Here is a 22403-nt window from a genome sequence, read left to right on the forward strand (position 1 = left end):
GGGAAAATGAAACGCAAAAGCTGTGTATTTAGTCGCGGGATATTTTTCCCTGCTCTGCTTGTGGCTGTTAAGTCGTCTGATTCAGTCAGACACACAACCTTTGCGTGAACCCTACTTGCTGTCAGGAGGCAGCTGCAGCAGGGGATGGATTCCCAAAGGCAGTTGCCCTGCCGAGTGCAGCGAGGTCGTTAAGCTCCGTTTCAGAGAGGAAACAGTTAAAGGGCTCAGCGTTCCCCCCGTGCCCGGGAGGCAGCCTTTGTGTTTAACGTTGGCAGGGGCTCCGCTCGGGCTGGAGGCTTGTTTTAATAGGGGGAGGGGGCAGAGAAGCGAGGACGCTCTGCCTTCTCCGCTCCGTCTCCCGCTGCCGATTAAGCGGAGGTGGAGATTTCCATCCCACCCAGTCAGAGGCTCGGGGAAGACCATCCCAGGAAAAGCCTCTCGGCGGCAACTCCCGGGAGCAGCAGGCGCAGCATGAGCGCGGGGCCGGCGGCGGAGGCACGCCTGGGGTGAGTGCGCGGCGCCCCGCACCAGCGGCCCCGCTCCCAGCCCCGCTAAGGGCAGGGAACGGCGAGCGGCTGCTGCGGCCGCCCGGCTGCCGGCGGGGGCGAGGGAAGGGGGCAGAGAGGCAGAGAGCTTGGGCTCTCCGGTAGGAAGCGCAGCTCGGCGTGGGAACCCTGTGGAAGAGCTCCGCAGGCTGCCCTGCCTCGCCGGGTCCGTGTCGGGGCCGCTGTCCCGGCGGCGGGGAGCGGGGAGGCATCACCCCGGGGCGGCATCACCGCGGTGATCACCCCGTCAGTGCCCTGCTTGGGCTCCGCAGCAGCTTTTCGGGCACACCGGTCGCCGGTTACGTTTCGGCTCCTCTTTCCTAGCGCTCTGCGGTGACCCGGGCAGGGGCTGTCCCCGGTTTGTCCCCGGGTTCTGCTCCCCCACAGCGGCCGCCCCCGGCCCGCGGGTCCCCTCCGCGCCTCGGGCACCCACAGCCCTGCACGTAGGGCAGGCCGCCTGGGAGCTGTGTGCTCTGTGGCCGTACGGACACTTGGAGAATACGCCAAGCAAATGAAGGATTTGTCAGGAATGCGTAGGAAAGTGGTCTTCCTTATAAATCATTTTTAAAAAAAGACAGTTGTAGTCTTGCTTCTTATGGGAAAGTTTCTTCTGGGAGAGGGAAGAGATGGCAGCTGGCGATGCTGTTCCCAGCTTTGCATGCTGCATGCACCATTGCCATGCGACCGCTATGTTCAAATGAGGTGTGTATATTAAGTTTTCACAGGAAAACATCATTAAATAAGGAGGATACTAATACAGCAACCAAAGCTGTGGGTCTTTGTAGTGAGGGCTTGGGCTCAGTCCATAGCTGTATCACATTTACTTGGGCAAGTACAAACTTGGAAATGTCATTTAAATCACTACTGATTCAGTTTTTCCATTTGTGAATTGGAGAACAGCAGTCATAGCAAATAATAAAAGTACTAATGCTTGCCTGAAAAGAGTTGCAGTAAAACATGCCTGTTATTTCTGATACGACTTAGAATCGTAAGGCAAAAGCACTGAGATCATGCTAACTATTGCTAACTGCCCTGAGATATCATTGTATCAGGCTTTTAGGTAAGAAGGATTTGCTGTCTAACTGATTAAACTTTAAAATCAAGTGCACAGGTACTCAGGCTGGTCAGATCACTATCTCAGATACACCAAGATAGAAGACCATAAATTTGGATGACTGGTCTGTGAGAGATAGCACCCTACACAGCAGACAGGAATACTCAGACTTAACATTGCATACGCTGCTGTATAGAGACACACACACTTTAACAGATGACACACAACAGAAGTAGTAAATATTTATAGTGTGGCTGCATTCAGAACTACTATCAGTAAATTGTCTGCCACGTTCTTGTAAATTTTTGCTATAAACTCTGAATTAATAGGCCCATAGGGAATGAAATTGGGATTCATTTATTTAAAAGGATCCTCCCAATTGCTTCATGTGAGTCCCTAGAAATCAGAAAGTTATAAATACTAAACTTTCTACTCTTTTTTTGGCAACACTGTAGCATTTTGTCCTGCTTTGCAGATATGAGCCATGTATAAAATCTTCATCCTAAATTAGACCAAGGCTTCAAGGAATTGGACTTGAGAGTGTCCTCCTTGGCTTGTACCTCAGGGAAGCTTTGCTGGAGGTGCTACCTGCCCCCTGCCGCAGCGACCAGCAGCTCTGGGGCTGCACACTCCCAGTCACAGGGGTGGAATGCTACTGCCTCCTTTCCTATTTGGAAATGTCAGGAGTTATCACTTAGAATACTAAACCAACTAGTTTTTTATCTTTAAAAGAGCTTAATTTTTTTTTATAATCAACTTTGCCATGGATAAGGACTGCAACATGAGCAGCACTTACATTATTCAGGAACCAAAGACTTCTTTTTATTACAATAAATTGACATATGTGGTCAAATGTTTACCCTGAGACTATAAAAGTCTTCCTCATAATGTCCAGGGACTTTGAGTCCAGTCCAAAATTTGATTTGATATATACGTATTATCAGTCTTCATTTAAAATCCAGGTAATTATAAAGCCAGAGAAAAATAATATAAAGCATCATTGTTGCAATATATCAAAAACAGTCAAAAATTAACAAATGTAGTACCTGTAATTACTAATGCAGTGTTACCTTACTTTTTAGAACATACTTTATTTTAGTTAAAATATCTTACAGCAGTCCCCAAGGCCTCCCTTTGCTGGTAGACTTTTCTTGCAAGACTATATTTTAAAGCAGAACTTCATCTACCCCTTTGTGTTCTTTCATGCACAAGTTCTGTCTAAAGTTAAAGGATCCTGCAGGATCTCATCTCTGTTTGTGTTTTGTCAGAATTAATGGATGTGGGTAATCTAGATTTCAGAGTAGCACAATGATTACAAGCATGTGTTTATATATATGTGTTATAGAAATTACATCCAAATAGCTTTCTTCCTAAGTGAGAAGCAGGATGTGTTACCCTGCTGGGTCTACTGATTCTGTTTCTTTTTTTGTTTGTTTTTCCTTATTGTTTTTCTCTGCAGGTGAAGAAGTGAAAAGTACCTCACTGAGATAGTGAAAAAAACTCTCACTGAATTTGCTCATTTGGGACTTCGGGATGGAAGCCTTATGTTTAAAAGTTTCTTTGCTGCTGCTGGTTTCGGGATTTGTCCTCAGTGACAGCTCTGACAGAGATGCTGCCAACCAGAGTGATCTGGGAAACAACCTTCCCACTTTCTCAGGGATTGACTCCAGCATGCTCCTCACCACCAGACGGCCCCTGGTAATCAACCAATCTGTCAAATGCTCCCAGCAGACTAAGATTGCTGAAACTTTTAAATACATTAACACAGTGGTATCTTGTGCTATTTTCATCGTTGGAATGGTTGGGAATGCAACTCTGCTGAGGATCATTTACCAGAACAAGTGTATGAGGAATGGCCCGAATGCACTGATAGCCAGTCTGGCACTAGGAGACCTTATCTATATTGTCATTGATATTCCTATCATTGTGTACAAGGTAGGATGCAACAACAATACATTTTACTTGCAATTTCCTTACAAATACACTTGTTCTCTGTGGTTACTTCTTTGTCTAAATAGTGCATTTTGTCAATGAACAGTCTGCTTTAAAAAAGTATATCTCACTTTTGCTCTGCAACCAAGTCCTTGCTCTCAGGTGTCACCTCCATAAAGGAAAAAAAAAATCTTCCTTTAAAGATGATGTAGCTCCTAGCTCTTAACCAAACCATAGCCTTGGGTCTTTCAAGGAACTTTTCATTTATTATAGCTACTATAGTTAGCAAAACAAATTGTGAGAGTAGACTTTTTATAGACTGTTCCCCTTCTTGATGGGCATAAAGCATTATATAAATATATAAAGCACAGTTGCTATTTTTGGAATATCCTCTCCTTACTTTATGTTTTTACAGAAAATACTCTCTGTGATCAGCAAGTTTTATGTTATGACTTTGTGGAGAGTGACTATGTCAGTTACACTGAGAGTTAAGGTTTTAATTTAACACTCATAAGTAGCAGATTTCCAAAATTATTCCAGGGTTAGTAAGGTTAATTATACCACAGAACATTTTTGAAATAACAAATTTCATCTGGATCTCTCAAAGCATTAAAAGGGTTCTCAGCAATTCTGTCCCAGTTTTAATTTGCATCTTAATCAAGCAAAAACTTAAAGTAAACATAGCTTTTTCTAATGCAATATATGTTTGTCAGTGTGACAAATTTGCATGATTCCAGGACAGGTTTGAGTGAACAGAACTGAGTCCTTTTTCAATATATCTGTCTTGAAGACATTAACTTGTTTTAGAAAGTCTTCAAAGAATTTTGTAAGCTTCTATGTGTATCCTTGTGGATTATACACAAGTCCATAGCTGATAGGATATCTTTTTTTATTATTTCTTTTTTTTTTTCTTTCGTAAAAAACTTAAGACATTGCTGACAGTAAATAAAACACTAAGGAGTATAATGAAAAACAAAACAAAACCAAAAAAACATTCCTCACGTTTTGGCCCTTAAAAATTCTAGAGACTTAACTTTTAATGACATACCTTTAAAACAAAGCATATTAATGCATGACTTCATAATTATTAGTGTTGTCTGGTTTCAAAACAGATTTTTAAATTAAAGAAACAGTGAACTGAAAAGAAATATTTTGTATGTATATATTACAACCATTGACATCATAACTTGACTTGCATTTTAATGCAGGCATTGACACAACAAGATTGTCATAACTTGAATTCATTAACCAATTAAAAATATATATATATGTGCATATGTCATTTGTACAGAGGCATATGGTAACATATAGTACCCAATTATGATCTTACAGTGGTATGAATTACACATAAATCTTTTAACTTTAACTGGTTTTAACATAATATGAATTTGAAATTAGGAGATAGACTGTGAATAATAACACAGGTGATTTAATGGAAATGTAAAAGTAAAATATTTTGTATTATCAAGTTGATGCGTACATTAGCCTTTGCCTGGTTTGACATTCCCCTGTGTTTTTCATAGCTGTGTGATGCCTGGTGGGACATGGGACTGGAGTTCTGCATGTTTTCATTATCCTTAGTGAATTGGACTCATAACCTGAACTACATCTCCCAAAATGCATTACTATTTCCTCCCAAGGAAATTATCCCAATGTCTTTATGAATATTTGCTAGGGTAGTGTTCTTACTCCTGGTGGAATTTCTGAAAAGAAAATTCCCAGGAAAAATGGCCCATTTTTTATCCAAACTAAGTTTGGGAAAGAACAAGTATTCTCACCACACAGTTTTTTCTTGCTTTTCAAGAGCTCTGCTGCTTCTTCACATTGAAAGAGGACTGGAAATATGGAATTAATTTTGCCTTTATTGATTTTTTTTATATTCCTTTTATTGCTTTGAAATATATATATTTTTCCAATTAATCTTCTGACAATCCTTTGCCTTCCATAGGTTCACTGTTATATCTTATATGACAAACTGTGGTGCCAAATAGCTCTCTACAAACAAAATGACTGTAGACTATAACCAAATATCTTACTGGACTGCAGAGAAGTACTTGATAATTAAAGGCTGTGAATGAAACCACAGCCCCTTGACATCAACGTCTGTCAACTCCCACATACAAGAAGGCAGAACTGAAAGATTGTCTTTTAGTACTTTTTGACAGCTTGAACCTAAAAAATTGTTTTCTTAGAAATTATCATATATAACCACCTTGCTGTATAGAGTTACCTGCATGTATTTCGAAACAGGAAAGCATCTGTAGCATTTATAATGGAATGGTTTTACTTATGCTAAGAAATGAAGTTACTATTTGTAGTACATTTTTCATATAAACCATTCAGTAATATGTCTCCTTACATTAGAAGCTGATTTTAAAGTCTGTTAGATGGTATTCCTGTTTATATCTCAAGGGATCCTAAAATCTGTGGCATCATTTAGCTCCCCTTTTTGAGTGACAATCTGAAAGATGGCCACTGGAAATATTATAACCATTTGAAAGTGGAAGTGACAGTATTTCAAGAAAAAAAAAGTTTCCTTTTTATTTTAAATCTTAATTTCTTAAGTATTTTATATACTTAGTTTTGAACTATATTTTAAACATTCTTTTAGCTTTAGAATAAGGCTCATTTTGGGTCATATATTAATATTCTATATGAAAAGTGGTGTCAAACAAAACCTTATAGATCTGATCTTCATTTTGAGGAGGACAGAACAGCTCTAAAATCAGAATCAGAGTAAAGCAAGCATTGGTCTGCATGTTAAAAAAAAGAACACAATAGTATAGTATTAAGATAGCCACATCCTATGCATCAAAACTTGTAATACTATGTAATTACACTGTAATATCAGAAATATGTATAATTGAAACATAAGGTAGCTTTAACTATTTTGAAATGACTCTCAGAAGAGAAGTAGTTAATGTTACTGAGATCCATATCAATTTCACAGATCTTAAAAAAGAGGAAGTTATAAGATTATAGTAATTGAAAATGTAAGGTCCCAGGAGGACTGAATCCATGATTAAGTTATGCATTTATACAATTAACAATGATTTGACATTGGGGAGAAAAAAAAATCATATAATTTATGTCAGATAAAGATATGGTCACAGGTGTTTGACATTTTTATCCTTTCTTCACTGTACAGTAGACTCAAAAATTCCCACTTACTTTCCTGAATTACTGTAATTATATGGTGGATTCCCCTTAGCAATTTGTTAAATGGATTGAGATGTTAGTAATACTCACTAGCCTTCTTTGAAGATATTCTGAATGTATTAAAGTCCCATCAGGCTTAATTACCTCTAGTATATTCACTTGTAGGATCAAATCAATATTAAAAATTGTAACAAATTGAGTTTTACAGGAAGGGTGCCAATTATAAATCCAGCCTTAATGGACTGAACAACTCGTTCCAAGACAATTTCATTTTAATCTCATTTATAACACCGAGACCCAAATAGTTTCCTCAACGTAAAACATACACATCTCAGCTATTCATGATGTGAAATAATGAAACCTTCATATCAGTAAGAATTACTTATTTTTGGTGAAAAGAAGAGTAGGAAATGTAATTCTAATGTTTCATGGTGCTGTAGAGGTAGGGCTAAGGCACTGAAAGAGACAGAGGTTTCACATCTCCTTTTCCAGAATCAGGTGACAGGGCACATTATGGGAAGCTGCTGCATCACCCACATTATCCATTTGTAACAAATAGGTTAAGTTTGGACCCAATGCATGAAGGCTTCTTTAGAGGATTGCTTCCTATTAAAAAAAAAAAAAAAAGTCACCTTTTTAAGGTTATACAGAGGCAGCAGCAGCGTATCTGTAGCACTGCTGTCACCTTGGCTGTGCTAGAGCTCTGGCTGCTGCTATCACTGGCTAATCCCCGGCTGGAGCAACAGCAAGAACAGCTGCTCACCAGAGAAAAAAACTCTCCTGTTTCTGAAACAGAAAAAGTGTCCTGAGCTTGTAGAGCTAGAAACATTCCAGGCCCAGGCTCTCACCTTTGGAATGGCAAAGTTCAGCTTTAAAGATATTATTGGGAAGCCTTGAGCTGTCTCTGCTTCCATTTTAATGCAATTTCCAGAAAAACATTTAAATGAGTTCTGTTTATTGAAAAATGACCTACATAGGATTGATGTTAATTATATCACCTTACATCTTATTATTCTTAACTTCTTGAGTCATTATATTATTTTTTAAAAAATAGATTAAGCAAATTAAGTTTCTTTGAATGTGATTACCAAACTTTTCCCTAATTATTTTACCGATATAAAGTGAAAGACATCTACCAAGAATAAAAAGGTGTGAGTGTCCACTGCTCAAACAGCTCAACACAGTGGTGTTTTCAGTAGTGGCCTAAGGTGGGTTTCTTTGGTGTTCATGTTTACATAGTTACAACAGCATCTAAATCTGAGTAGTCTACCTTGAACATTATAAAGCTAAATGTAGAAATCAGCAGGCAGTAAGCAAGCATTCCCAGCCATTTGCTCTTCCATAAAGGAAGAGTTAGCTGAGGCATTTCTGGTCATGAACATTTTTCAACGCCAGAGCAAATGTGCAAATGTGCAAGTTTTAGACCCCCCCCCCCCCCTTCTACATCACAATTTGGTGTATCTGATTGCCTTTACTGTCAGAATTAATAATATATACAAACAAGGTTGATAAAGAAACTCATCAGGAGTGATCATGTGGACTAATTGAGCAAGTGACAGCCACAGTAGTTACACTTCTGTGCCAAAGGAATATAAGGCCAAGCCCACAGCACACACAAAGTTAAGTCTACTTAGAAGAGAAACCCACCTTTACAAACAAAATTCATCCCCTGTGCAGTGTGTCTCTCTCAATTAAGTATAAACACTAGTAGGAAACTCTAAGGCCACCAACCTAACAGCATTCCAACTTTTTCTGAATGCTTGGCAGTGATTCCACAAAGACATGTATCAGTAGCCCGGTGTGATGCAAAAATCAATATTACTTGCTCAGAACATGAACTATGATTTGGGTGTATGTCCCCATGTAGTGACCATACATTAAAGAAATCTAGAGGTAGCACAGGTATTGATTGTCGTGTCCTGGAGGCACAAATCACCCAAAATGGAAGAGGGAAGGGGCAAGTGTTAGTATACCAGGAATCTGTTCTCTCCATTTGCAGACTACAGCTTCCTAGCAGAATGTGTATCATGCACTCCAAGGCAGGAGGTAAGGAAGGGTTTATGTTCTAGGGCTCCATTCAAGATCCACTCTGCCATTAAGTAATGGCTGTCCAGTACATAAATTGCCAACCCAGAGACTGTGGGAGAATATATATTCCTTTCAATGCACAGGCAGCTCCTCCCTCTTCTTCAGTTTCACATCTTGTGCCTGTCTTGCTGCTCTGTGGATCTGTAATACTGTACAGTACCTAGAGACTGTAGGTTTCACAGAATATTTTAGTATGCTCACTCTGGTCATTTTTCAATCAGCTGAATTCTACAGATAACAAGGAATCATTTTGACTGTGCATATCCAGGGTTTACCACTTTTGCTGTAATTTCATAGCAATACTGTCACCCTCTTTTAGCAACACAAAGAAGACAACACAGGTTGAAGAATAAGAAAAGCAATATTTTGTCCAGGGATTGAAAAAGTTCTTTTCAGCAGATCACCATGCACATAAACAGACCTTGCAGCTCATTTGCCTGAAAAAGAGCTGCACAGCTTGAAAAGTAGTCTACCTAAATGGGGGGGAAGTTAGCCATCACCACAGAACAAGAAAAAAAAATTAATCCTACTTTGTAAACAACAAAAATACCACAGGGAGATGTCAGGAATGCTTGGCTGCTAAGTAGATTTTTGTAATAAACATAAACATTTTAAAGAGAATGTAAAACTTAGGATTTATCGTTTTAGCTGTTAGTTGAGACAGAACATTCTGCTTCAAAATCAGGGCATTTGTTTCCTTACCTTTCAGGATCTCTTAAAGTATAATATATCTTCTCTTGTGTAAAAACTCTACAGTCCTTTCCCTAGCTGCCTAAGTGGGAGAAAATGACTGCCCATTTTACTCAGCAGGAAAAGATGAGCCGAAAAAGCTGTGATAGGGCAATTCAGAAGAAAAAATGTTTTTGATGGTACTCCCGCATCCCCACATAACCTTTCTTCCTTCCTTCCAGAAAACAGACAGTCAGACTTCTATCCATTCAGACAGTGGAAAGAGGGCAGCTGTTGGCTGTAGCAAAACTAGGGATATATTTCCTGCAAAGAACAGCTGAAGAGATGCCACGTGCCTTCTGGAACGTGGCAGTATCATGATCCTAAGTATAAGCGAACTACTAAAGTCAGCAGAAGTCTGAACTATTGAGTCACCTTGATATACCCAGTGTTGGTCTTGTGCCCTTTTTACAGAGGCTTGCCCTGTTTGCTATCTTCCTCTACTCAATGCCCTTCCCAAAGTTGAGGCTTTTCACTCCAGCAGTGGGAAGGGAAGGAATACTTCCAGACAGGCGCTTTTCTCTCTTCTTTCACCCTTGCAGCTTTCTGTGCCAGCAAAGTGGTGGAGCAGAGCTGAGTCATGCATGTGGGGTGAGCAACAGTTTGTGGGTCCCAAGAAAGAAATGGATGAGTATTGTCCTGCAATTCAGTTCTCTTTAGGATGCAGGGTTTGCGGGAAGACAAGAAAGACTTGAAAGTATGGAGTGAATTCTTGTACTATGAGGTTTCATGGGGACAGAATGATCCTGGTTGAGTCACTGAGTCAAAATACCACAATTAAAATGCAACAAGCGGGAGACTGAACCCACCCCTCTTTCTAACTGGTCTCACAGACTGGAGACAGGAGGAATGCCTCAGTCACAATTACTGTCTTTTGTCACTTAATGCAGTCAAGTCAGTGGCACAGACTTTGGACACTTTTGTGTTCAGTCGGATTCCACCTGAATTCTGACCAAAAGAGCGGGTACCATATTTGGCCCATGCCTTGAAGCAGATGTACTTTGCAAGGACCTACATAAATGTAGATGATAACTTAAGACACAGCTGCACTTACAAAGCTCAACATCTCCCACTGGAAACTTGCCTGAAAAAACAAAACCCCATGTGATCTGACAAAGAGTAATTTCTCTTGTCTTTCATTCTGTGCTATGTTGCAAGGCAACGAAATCACCCAGGAATACACCGATTTTGTAACTCCACAGTTAGCAGGCAACGGTAACTTATGCAACTAGAAGTTATATAAACAACCAGCAGTCTGCTGGTTTGGTCTCCATCACTGCACAGGATGAACAGAATTTAGAGAATAAAGAAGGTATTTCTGTTTGTCCTGCTGAAGACAGAGTTGAAACCCTAGCTGCCAGAGTGGTGCCACTAGAATCACTGAACACCTAAAGGCCATGAAACTCAGAGATGTATCCTGGATGGGGGCAAATACTACCTGTATGAAAAAGTTTCTGGGAAGCAGAGCTTGTGTGCCAGCGCAGCAATGGTTCCAAGAAGATACAGGAAGAAGAGGAAGACTCTAGTGCACTAGCATGAGATAAGAGCAGGAAGAGGCAGGCACAATAAAACCTTTGCTTTCATCCTCAGTGCCATGTGGCAGGGAGAGATGACCTCCTAACAAGTAGCTGTTGAACCAAAGCAGTTTTCACAGAGCAACTCAGAGACATTTCCTATCCAGCACCCAACCCAGTCCATCTATTTTGGGCTGAGCTCCAGGGTCATCATCTGCCTGTAAACACACAGTATCAGCCTAGGAATAGATAAACACTGTGGATGCATATGAGCATGTACTGGTGAATGCTCGTGTGGTTAGATTATAACATTCTCTCTTTTAGACTATATATAAATTGCTTGAGATGCACAGTGGGACTTTATCTGTGTTTTGTACATCAGCTAGAATACTAATGGGGGTTAGAAAATAGCAGTGGCAGTAGAATAAAATCAACTGAGTGACATTTAAAAATCATTGCAAAGGAATGTTCTCAGCGCTGCTGTCTTGTTTGTTTCAAGCTGCAGTCAGGGCAGAGAGGCCATATAAAGGAGCAGAGACCAGGGGATGCTCAAGGAAGCTGTAGCTTTCTAGTCACTTACTGAGGTTTTTCAAGACTGACGGTAGAACCTAGAAATTTTGGTTTCTGATTTCAGTGTAAGAATATGCTGTTGGCTACACTCTTCTCGCTCACGAATTGCACCACAGCTGAACCTTATGAAATACACATTTGCAACTACACGTGGGAAAAAGTGTATTTCCTTTGCCACGTCTTATTTTGAAACCTCAGATTTTGAGAGTGGGATTGCAAAAGCAGAATCCATTTGACCAAGTCATGGAGAACTAGGATACAAGCTAGGATAATCAGCCTGATTCCTCCTATCCCTAGGGCTTGAGAGAAAATGTAATATGCTACGATTTTATCCCCATTTTGTCTGGATGTTAAAAACATGCAAAAGCACTTGAAGAGCACAGACAGTAGTCCCAATTCTTATCTTGAGACTAAGTAAATCAGGACTAATTCAATTGAACTTCTGCGCCCACTTTTTCATACAAAATGAATATGATATTTCCCTCAGAAGTTTCTGTATCCTGCTAGGGTAGAACAGAGGGCAATGGACTTGTTTTGATGTAAAATTAGTAAAACCACAGATGGGATAAGATTTGCTGACTAAAAATATCTCCTGAAGAAAAAACTGGCACCTGATCCAAAGGGAAGTAATGAATGCATAGCTGATGTAGAATGATAATGGAGTATACCCATGGAAATGTTTGCAAAGTTAATCTTAAAAATCAAATAACTTAATCCTGATCCTAGTGATTTTGATTAAAATCAACTTGAAAAGAACGTCTGATGATTTGGTACTGATGGTACTTCAATTAGTGGAAAAGTGTAAGAAACAAAAGGAATAAAATACTTTTCATCTTAAAAAAGGAGAGCTTCCTGGGGTGCAGGGAAGATGTGTACATGCTGAAACTGTGATAAAGCTTCCCTGTGAGAAGTAATGACTAAGTGAACCTTTTTCAAGTACAACACTTTTCTTTTTGAACCTTTTCTTTTTGAGCTTTGTAGTAAGAGTTTCACAGTCAGTACAAAGTGCTTGTTCATTTCTATTGCTGAGTATATGCTACAGTCATGGTCAGTGCACATAAGTGAAGAGGTTGCTGTCTTTCTCTTGCCTCTTAGAGTGTGAGTTGTAACAGTAAGTCAGTTTTGGGGCTCTGCTTGGCACAGGCAATTGGTAAAAGTCTGCTGAGGCCTCCTTCCCTTGGCAGTGCCACTTCTAATTTATCCTTCACCCAGTGGTGCCTGCAAACTACTCCGATTTTACCCAAACCCAGACACCATATGATTACTGACTGTTGAGAATCTGAAGCTGATATTCCACATGATGAGAATAGGTTGGAGAACCACCTTGGATTCAGACTGGCCTTTCTTTCTCCAACAGCTTTTATGCAGACCCTGACATAAACTAAAGCCTCATGCAAGAGCTCTTGGCAAAAGGCAAAAATATGCCCTGAAACTTTTGTTATTATATTGCCAATCTATCCAGAAAATAATTTTGCTGGAGCTTTCAATGTATTTCATTCAGTTTATATAGATAAAATCAAAGGAATTATCCAACAGCTTGCAGGCATAATTTCATTACCTTTATTACTGAAGCTACTGACAATAGTTAAATCACCAATTCTAGTGATCCACTAACTAGCCTCTGGCACAAGAGGGATTTGCTTACATTAAATATGATTGTCCTAAACTGGAATACCATTGCAAAGATGCTTGCATTCTGTCTGCTGGGGTCTTGATGGTAAGTAAGTTTCTCGGTTCTTCTTGAAGAAGGAAAGAATTCTCAGTATGCTAGAAAACATACAGCAAGAAACAGCAACAGAACGAGAGCAAATGGAACATTTATATTGTATCACTCTCAAATAGCAAGTAGACAGATTTGGATTGATCCTATGGCTTATTTTTAGAAATCTCATTTTAGTATTCAACTAAAGAGAAAAAATAATCAAGTAAAAAAATAATGCCTAGTGGATAATGCCTTTCCTATTTAACTAGCAGTCATACATGTAAGTTTGGTTCATAGTTGACTGAAAGTTATGAATTGCTAAAATCTGTCCTGAAATACAAGTGATCAAATAACAATATGAATATGGTCCTAGAGAACCTTATACAGCATGTTGTAGATAGCAGCTTCCAGGATTTAAGGCAGTATTTGGGGAAAAAAAAAAAAAAAAAAGCACATGTGGTGAATGGGTATAAACAAGAGATGTGAAAATGCAAATGATGAGTGACTCTAAAGAGAAGTTCAATTACTAGAAACCTAGCTTTCAATGAGTATTAAATAGCTTGCTTCAGCAATAAACATCCTGTACTCTGCATCTGAATATTCTGAAAATCTCACGCTGTGAAAAAGCAGAAAGGTAATTCCTACCTTCAGTGAGATAAAGACGTATGTGAACTTTAACAATAACATTTATATTATCAAAGGTTGTAATTAATCTTATATTTCAACTGAAGAATAATTTAAATAGTGATAAAATGTTTATTTTGAATACTACAGTCCTGAGCTAGGACCAAAAGTTGTTGTTTTTTCTAATTCTGCAGACAGAATACACCCACTTTTACTAGACAACCACTTTCCAGACCCTAAGCCTCTAATGAAAAAATTTCCTTCTGTCTGCACAGATAACTTTCAAAATGCAAACTGACTGTAAGGAAAGAAATAAGGTCTGCCCAAGCATGAAAATGGCCTGAGAACAGATCTGCAAGAAAGTGAACTCTGCAACCTACAGTCAAAATTCCTACTGATTTAATTATATTCTGAACAGTATAATCTTTGCTCAGTTTTAATTGCAAAAATGTTACAAAATATGAGATTCGTAGATTGTGTACTTTGTTTTTGAAAGAGCCCAACTAATTTTTGCATGAAGAAAGCAATGGGGTCAGTCCCTGTGCATTTCTGTAGATAAGTGTGGTTCCTTGCTCTCTGTTTTCCATTTTGTGTTTTTGCCCACGGACAGCTAGAATCTGGCACATCACACATGCTGTATTTATTGGAAATGATAGCCTTGCCACCCGTTTATCACTATCTCATGCACTGGAAAATAAAACTGTTGTGATGTTACAATCTATTTCAGTTATATAACACTGAAAAAGTTCTATATAAACCTTCCCAGGTCTGGATCTAAGTATCTTCAAAATTTCAGCAGAATTAGTTTTCAGAAGCTTTCAGAAGCTTGGGTTTGGCTTCTAATTGCTACTCAATAGTGTATCATTTGCTATTGCCCTCTAAAGCAAACAAAAACATCTATAAACTGAAAGGGTACCATCAAACTATCCTGTGTTCCAGCCTTTGTTCAGTAACACTACATATACATGTAAATCAGATGATGAATGCACACGACTAATAATGAGTTAATTATCCAATAAGATAAACTATAATTACTTTGTATTGACTTGAAAAATTGGATCCCTGCCTATCTGGGATACAACATCCTCCAAGATGTTGACAAAGTTACATGTCTAGTTCAAGAATTGGTGTTTTCATTTTGAATCTAATGCTTCTTATTACATAGACACTTCAATAAAAGTTGGTAATAGCATAAGAACTGTTGGGCTATGTCACACAAACTGCTCATCATACCTCTTATTCAGTATCCTACCCCTGACAAAGGCTCAGCAGCAGAGACTTAGAGGAGAAAATTTAAAAGAGGTAGAGCAAGAGTGACCTTCTCACCAAAAGGGGAAGGATATGTCAATTTTCAAAAAACAAGGTGACTGTAAGATCTCTTTCCTGAATGGAATTAGCCAAGTTAGAGCTCAGTGTGTATGGACTTAATATTTTTTTCCAATTACATTTACTTACATTGAATATAATCTGCCATTTTAACTACCCTAAGTCATTTGTATCCTGTATTTTGTTCAACACATTAACAGTTACACCTAGAAAGATTAATATTTATGCACTATTTTTTCACAATTATTCACAGGAATCAATGTTTTCATATTTGTTTTGTTAATGCTTCCTTGGAAATACTGATCTAAACCCCAGCCGCTCATTCACATCTTTCCAAATGGATGCCTTTCTGTTGCGTGGTAGTACAGCCCACATGTATGAAGCTAGTCCTTTAGAACATAATATGGAACTAATTATGTGTGTACACTATCTTCTCCACACACTTAACAATCTGGCAGTGTCTACTGACATGGTGGTGTATTTACAATGACAAGAATCTACTTGCATGCAAGCATGGGAATTTGGCTCTGAGGTATTTCATTATGAACTATGAATTACGCTTTGAATCCTTGGTTCTGGGCCATAGTAATCGCAACCATTTATGACAGGGCTGAGTTAGATTTTCACTGTTTGGTATTGGTGGCTGAAGCACATCAATAAAAGATCCTTTAACAATGCAAGCGTAGAAGGTCAACACTTAAGTTTTCACCCTCTATGCCTCTATGTTTGAAGTACATAAATTTCGAGGTTACAATGATTGTGTCTAAGACAAGAAAGAATTGTGATTGTTACACATTTGCTAAGCTATTGTTTAAATATTCTGCTTGTTTTGTATCTTCTCTTTAGCTCCTGGCTCAGCAATGGCCTTTTGGAGATAGTGAATTTGGACAGTTTCTTTGCAAATTCCTCCCCTTTATACAGAAGGCATCAGTGGGAATCACAGTCCTTAATCTCTGTGCCCTTAGTGTGGACAGGTACAGTATATTCTACTCTTTTGATTGACACTGTTCTTTCCCTTGCAGTTGTACTAATAGTGGGAGTACTCAGTATGGTCTTCTTAGCAGACAGACTACAGTATAGATGTAACCTAAATTCTGCTTTTTGATATCCTGGCTATAACAAAGCACCACATCTGTAGCTCAAAGTATACCACGAAGCTACTAGACCTCATGCCTACTGAATTAATTTCATAGCTTTTTAAAGGTATTTAAAAGGTTTATTAAAGCATTATCTCAATTTCTCTTACCAGACTAAATTTTATTTGGATTTGAGTCAGTATTCTTTTTTTTTTCTTTCTTGTATGTGACATAATGTTTGCTTTGTATTTGAACAGGATCATAATCTTTAGTCATAAAAATATTTTTTTTCAACTCATTGCCTATGGACTATAATTACAGTATTCATTTTAATAACTTATACAGCTAATTGAATTTTATTGAAAAACATGCTGGAAAACGGCTTTGATAGTTTGATGTTGATAGTTTGAAAATTAATAAAACTCTGCTAAAAGTGCTCAAGAAGATATATAAACATTATGGTAGGACAACAGCTAAGATGCTTTTGAACATTATTCTTTTATGCTTTTTTTTTCTTCATGAATATTAGGCAAAAGCAGATGGAGAATTCACATACTTAAAGGCTCTTTATTTTTATTGGTCTTGAATATACTTGTTCATGTTCTAGTCTAAGATTTCAGTAATTCTGATACAGAAATCGTTGATAAATAGAATGCATTATGCATATTAATATAGTGATGCAAATATAAATGAAACTTTAAAAATAATCTTGGTTTGGTTTTGTATGAAAAGTTGATGTGCAAGGTTTGCAATGGATGAGTAACTGAGATGTATCTATTCCTGAATTGATTCCTTATTGCATTGGTAACTCATTAGCTGACCTCGTTAGCTCATAAGAAACAAACAAACAAACAAATAAACACAAGTGCTCTATTTCTTTTATGAATCTATGACTATAAACAGAATTCTAATGCTCAGACTGTATCTGTCCAACATAAAACACAATCCCATGGACTACTCTAAATCCTAGATCAAACACATATGAAACTTGCAGATTGTTCACTAAGTTCTCACCAATGAGTTTCCACTAGATTTAGTGAACATATGTTACATATGTTTTCATAAATTGGAAGTAACTCAGCTGAAGCTATCTTTTTATATATGCATGCTTGTTTTTCTTTGTTTTGTGATTATTTTGTTGTTGTTGTTGTTGTTTGTTTATAAACACTGGTTTGCTAATCTTTAAAATAACCAAATGCCATTTCCATTTGAGCATAAAACCTTGTATGGCATCATATGCAAACTACTTAATTTCCTCCTCCAAACTACATGCTTTGTCAAGGACATAGTCTTTATCACTTGGTGCTACTGTAGTAAATGACTGCAGAGAATGTGTGTTAGAAAACAGATATATAGAGCCAGACTCTGATATTGGCTAACACATATTGAATCTAAGTTACACTATCATTAAATCAAGATCTGACAACACCTTAGACAAATTAGGTCAGGCACAGGAGTGACAGGCATAATCATATTAGTAAAGAATTCTACATCAACTAAAGGATATTTTTTAATATGAAAAATGAGTACATTTTTCACAAAAACTTGTGTGCTGTCACAGCTGGACTATTTATGGTCTACAGGATAGCTATTTTTTCCTTAAAAAATGCTCCTGAAAATGTTCTCTTTTATAGTTAGTTAGTTAGAGAGCGTATATATGGGACTGCATTCTGCAAGGTAAAAATAGATGGATGCAATCAGTACAATGAATACAGAGCTCCGAAGCTCTGGTGAGGCCGCACCTCGAGTACTGTGTTCAGTTTTGGGCCCCTCGCTACAAGAAGGACATCGAGGTGCTTGAGCGGGTGCAGAGAAGGGCGACGAAGCTGGTGAGGGGCCTGGAGAACAAGTCCTACGAGGAGCGGCTGAGGGAGCTGGGCTTGTTCAGCCTGGAGAAGAGGAGGCTCAGGGGTGACCTTATTGCTCTTTACAGATACCTTAAAGGAGGCTGTAGAGAGGTGGGGGTTGGCCTGTTCTCCCACGTGCCTGGTGACAGGACGAGGGGGAATGGGCTTAAGTTGAGCCAGGGGAGTTTTAGGCTAGATGTTAGGAAGAACTTCTTTACAGAAAGGGTTGTGAGGCATTGGAACAGGCTGCCCAGGGAAGTGGTGGAGTCACCATCCCTGGAAGTCTTCAAAAGACGCTTAGATGTAGAGCTTAGGGATATGGTTTAGTGGAGGGCTGTTAGCGTTAGGTTGGAGGTTGGACTCGATGACCTTGAGGTCTCTTCCAACCTAGAAAATTCTGTGATTCTGTGATTCTGTGATAATTATTGACTCCTTAGCTCTCATTTGTAGACTACAGCCTTGCTTTAGAGCCCAATGTTTGTTTTTTCTTACAGGGACTGATCCCTGTGTTAACTACACCTTACTGTAAAACACCACTCATTACTAGTGCCCCTTGCACAAAATGGCATGCACTGACAGCGTCTTAAGGTTTAACTGTGCATTCCCAAAGGAACAATGCCCATTCACACATAGAGAGGGTTTCAAGAGGCTGAAAGAAAACACCAAACCAGCCATTCACCCTTCAGAGGAAGAACACATTTATTTCAGATGCCCCTCAGACATTTTTAAACTCTGAATCATGATCATGATGAAAGTCTGACACTTCTTCTAAACAGTCCCTGACTGTGACTAAGAGGAAGGATGTTTTCCTTCCTGAGCTTTTACTTTTCCTTATGTCTCAGACATAACAGTTTTGATGAAGAGATGGTTTTTAAAAGTGCCGATCTCATTTCATAGGTATACACTCTCTTCTTGACCCTTCTGAATACCAAATTTCACAGGACAGTCATTTCAGGTTAGGTGCTTCCATCTGGACCAACTTCCAGTAAATGTATAAAACATCCAGGTTATAGCAGTAAAGCAAAGCAGTAAGAGCTTTATTATATTAACTGTTATTATATTATTAATGGCTCTTATTTTTAATGTAATTACTTTCAATTATCAATTTATTATATTGCTGTCAACACACTGCCAGCTGGCTTTAGAATGAAGAACTGCAGTGATCTGATCTCTCACAGCAAAGAGGAATAGATTGGTACCAGTAACAGTATAGGAACTGTTCTGCTGCTAACCTTGGCAGTGACTGCTTCTCATGTGCTTGACATTTTATAAAGGGCTTTCCATTTTATAAAGGGCTGGTGGTACTTGCAGAACAGAAGTATGTTATACTAGTAGGTCACTTGAACAACTAATTTTAATGTGGTCAAAAGGAACAGGGAGGCAAAACCACCTACTCTGTAAAACAGCAGCAGGCATAGGGGAGGCACAGGCGTTCCCTGTGCAACGTGCTCTAAGTGACCCCGCTGGAGCAGTGGGATTGAACTTGGTGATCTCCAGACGTCCCTCCCAACCTCAGCCATTCTGGGATTCTGTGACTCATAGTCCACACACAAGCTATAAGCCAAGGTTTAATTTTCATACGCTCCTTGACTTCATTTCATAAGGCGAACAGTACATTTTCTTTTTTAATTGTGACTAGATACCACTATGGTAAAGTCCATCCAAATTGTTCCAAAAACTAATCTAGGCCACAGCAAAAACCACAAGGCTACAGCATTAATGTGACCAATACTGAAAGGCTAATTAGAGTTCTGGAATTATTCCTTACCAAAGAATGATGAAATCATGGAGAGGGTGTTGAAAAGCATCAGAAATGATTCAGTGACCTTAGAGATCTCAGCAAGTTGCTTCTCAAAAATAATGGTGAAAAAGCCACTTAAACATTACATCCAAGTGCTGAAACACAGATGATGTATCAGATATCCTTTAGGTCTTAGTTTTGCAAAGAAAATGTAATATTAACCCACTGATCAAAGTTGCAGCCAGATTCCGAATGAAAATAAGGTACACATGTTTAACAATGAGGGTAATTAACTACTACAAGACATCACCAGGGAAAGGTGAAGGTGTGCTGTTTTTTATGTTCTCAGATCAATACAAGATATCCTTGTGGAAGACATGCTTTGAACCAGTTATAACCAGATAGGAGTGTAGTATTTTATTTTATGTATGTATACTTTATGATGTAATGATCCCTTGTCCTCAAATACTCTGCATACTTAAATACAGGTAGTAAGAGGGACTGCAGGGTCCATAAAAAGAAAGTTGGAATAAATAGCTAAGAATGAGAGAAAAGGGAAGAGGAGAAAACACAGAGGAGAGAGCAATTGAAGGGTACAGTATACTAAAGTTGACAGCACATACACGAGCAATAGAAAGAGGAAAAAAAACGGGGGGGGGGGGGGAGGGGGAAAAGAAAGAGAGCCACAGCACTAAATAGGGAGAGGGAAATGATTTGGAAAAGAGCTGAATGTTTTAGAAAAGATTGGAGAGAAAAAGAAAACAAACAGAAACGGCAAATGAAAAGATAAAACATGCACATATACACAGATTTTAGGCTGAGGAATTAAATGTAATGTGTGATGCATCTATATTATTTCAGTTCCCTGGCAGCCATCCTATATTTTTTAAGTGTGAGGGAAATAAACCCTGCAGTATTTCCCATTCATAATTATGGGAGGTTTGTGGCTAGACAAAGATCCTATATATTACATAATTCACAGAACACCCACTTGAAAAATTTTACTACCACTATTTTTCAAATCACTCTTAGAGCAGTGAGTAGAGACAAAGTAATTGCGGGCTAATATGTATTCAGGAAATTTTGATCTAATTAGTGAACTTCCTATCCTTTAGGTGAAACCATTCATAATATTTTTCAGCCAGTAATTCTGCATCTGATGGTTATTTGAAATGTTAACTGAAAAAAAAATTGCCAATAAAATATACATAGAATCCAAATCCTTGATGCTGTGCACACTGACCTTCTGTACAAAGCAGACATAACTTGAAGAGAAACAGGTATAAAAAAATGCAAGAATTCACAGTTTCTAACCCATTTGTTGTCATTTAGATAGTTACACAGGTAACGCAACAAAAATTTATGTCTTACTTGAGAAATGTGTAGTCTATAGTCTCCTGTTTAAGGACATCCTGCAGTCAAGGATGATGAGGTAGTACCCTGCACCTTATACAGGTGATTTTATTGATTGTAAAAGTTCCAGTTAGTAAACTTCCAATTGATTGTTATATTTCCAAAGTTCACCTGGTACAAATATCTGAGTATTTGTGTGAATATTCCTAGGAATATTGCATGTAGTAATTAAATCTAAAATCTGATATTTGGTAAAATGAAATATGAGAGGATCACAAAACATTCAAAATTAAATCTGAATTTTAATACGAATAATTGTGTGGGAAGATCTGATGTTGAGCATTACTTTCCCAATTATTTCAACATAGGTTGTTTCAGTGCTCTCAGAATTCCATTCTCATAGGCCTCCTCCCCACAAGTGAACTCTTGACTCCATCCTTTCTGAGATCCTCTGAAGATAAGGATGCCTTCAGAAGATGCTTTCGTTTTTAATCTGCAAGTCCAAAATGTAATGCTTTGCTTTAGTACTTTCAAAATCTTTATACATACATTTCTGTTAAAATGGTGTACCAAGAACCTATCTCTAGTACACCCATGACTATGCAGTGTATGATACTGCTTTTTTATCACAAGATATCAAAGCAAAGGTTTCTAGTTAGTTTGCTGCAAGCATGGTGGCATACAAGGCTCTGACACCTTCCACTGTTGTTCTTTGGTAACGCCTTCTGAAGTTTGTGTGAAGGGCTTAAGGCCTGATTTTGCATTCCTGCATCTTCCTTCTTCTAACATCGAGGCTACAGGGTATTTAGTTCATGTGTTCCACCCTGTTAATATGAATGAGCACACTTCCAAACAAAAAAAGGGGGCGTGATAGAGGGAATCAGAAGAAGTGCTACGTGTGAATCCTTAATCTCAAATTAGTGTTTTGTTTAGAGGAGGGGTGTGGTTGCCTTTAAATAACTAATTTTTACAGACATCTGTAGCCTAGGTCCTACATCCCTTGGCAGTTTTTTCCCACCAGAAGCTCTTCATTCCTTCCATCTCAGAAATACAAACTTGAACCCTTCCCAGTACATTCAAAATAATTGTAATCCAGAGTTCTCAACTACTCTTTTCCTTAAACCCTTGTTACCCCTGAGCCTT

At 38.5% G+C, this 22403-nt stretch overlaps 1 protein-coding gene across 1 annotated transcript in view; it reads left to right on the top strand.

Moving 5' to 3' along the window:
- The first annotated feature begins 303 nt into the window (after nt 1-303).
- The window catches only part of EDNRA (endothelin receptor type A), a 34744-nt gene continuing 12644 nt past the window's right edge, over nt 304-22403 (top strand). The window contains exons 1-3 of the mRNA XM_084517130.1: nt 304-506; nt 3059-3534; nt 16090-16217. Of these exons, the coding sequence (XP_084373256.1) occupies nt 3133-3534; nt 16090-16217 (530 nt within the window). The 5' untranslated portion in view covers nt 304-506; nt 3059-3132. The remainder of the gene's footprint in view (nt 507-3058; nt 3535-16089; nt 16218-22403) is intronic.

Source organism: Aythya ferina (assembly GCF_964211825.1).
Source record: "Aythya ferina genome assembly, chromosome: 4".
Lineage (NCBI taxonomy): Eukaryota > Metazoa > Chordata > Aves > Anseriformes > Anatidae > Aythya > Aythya ferina.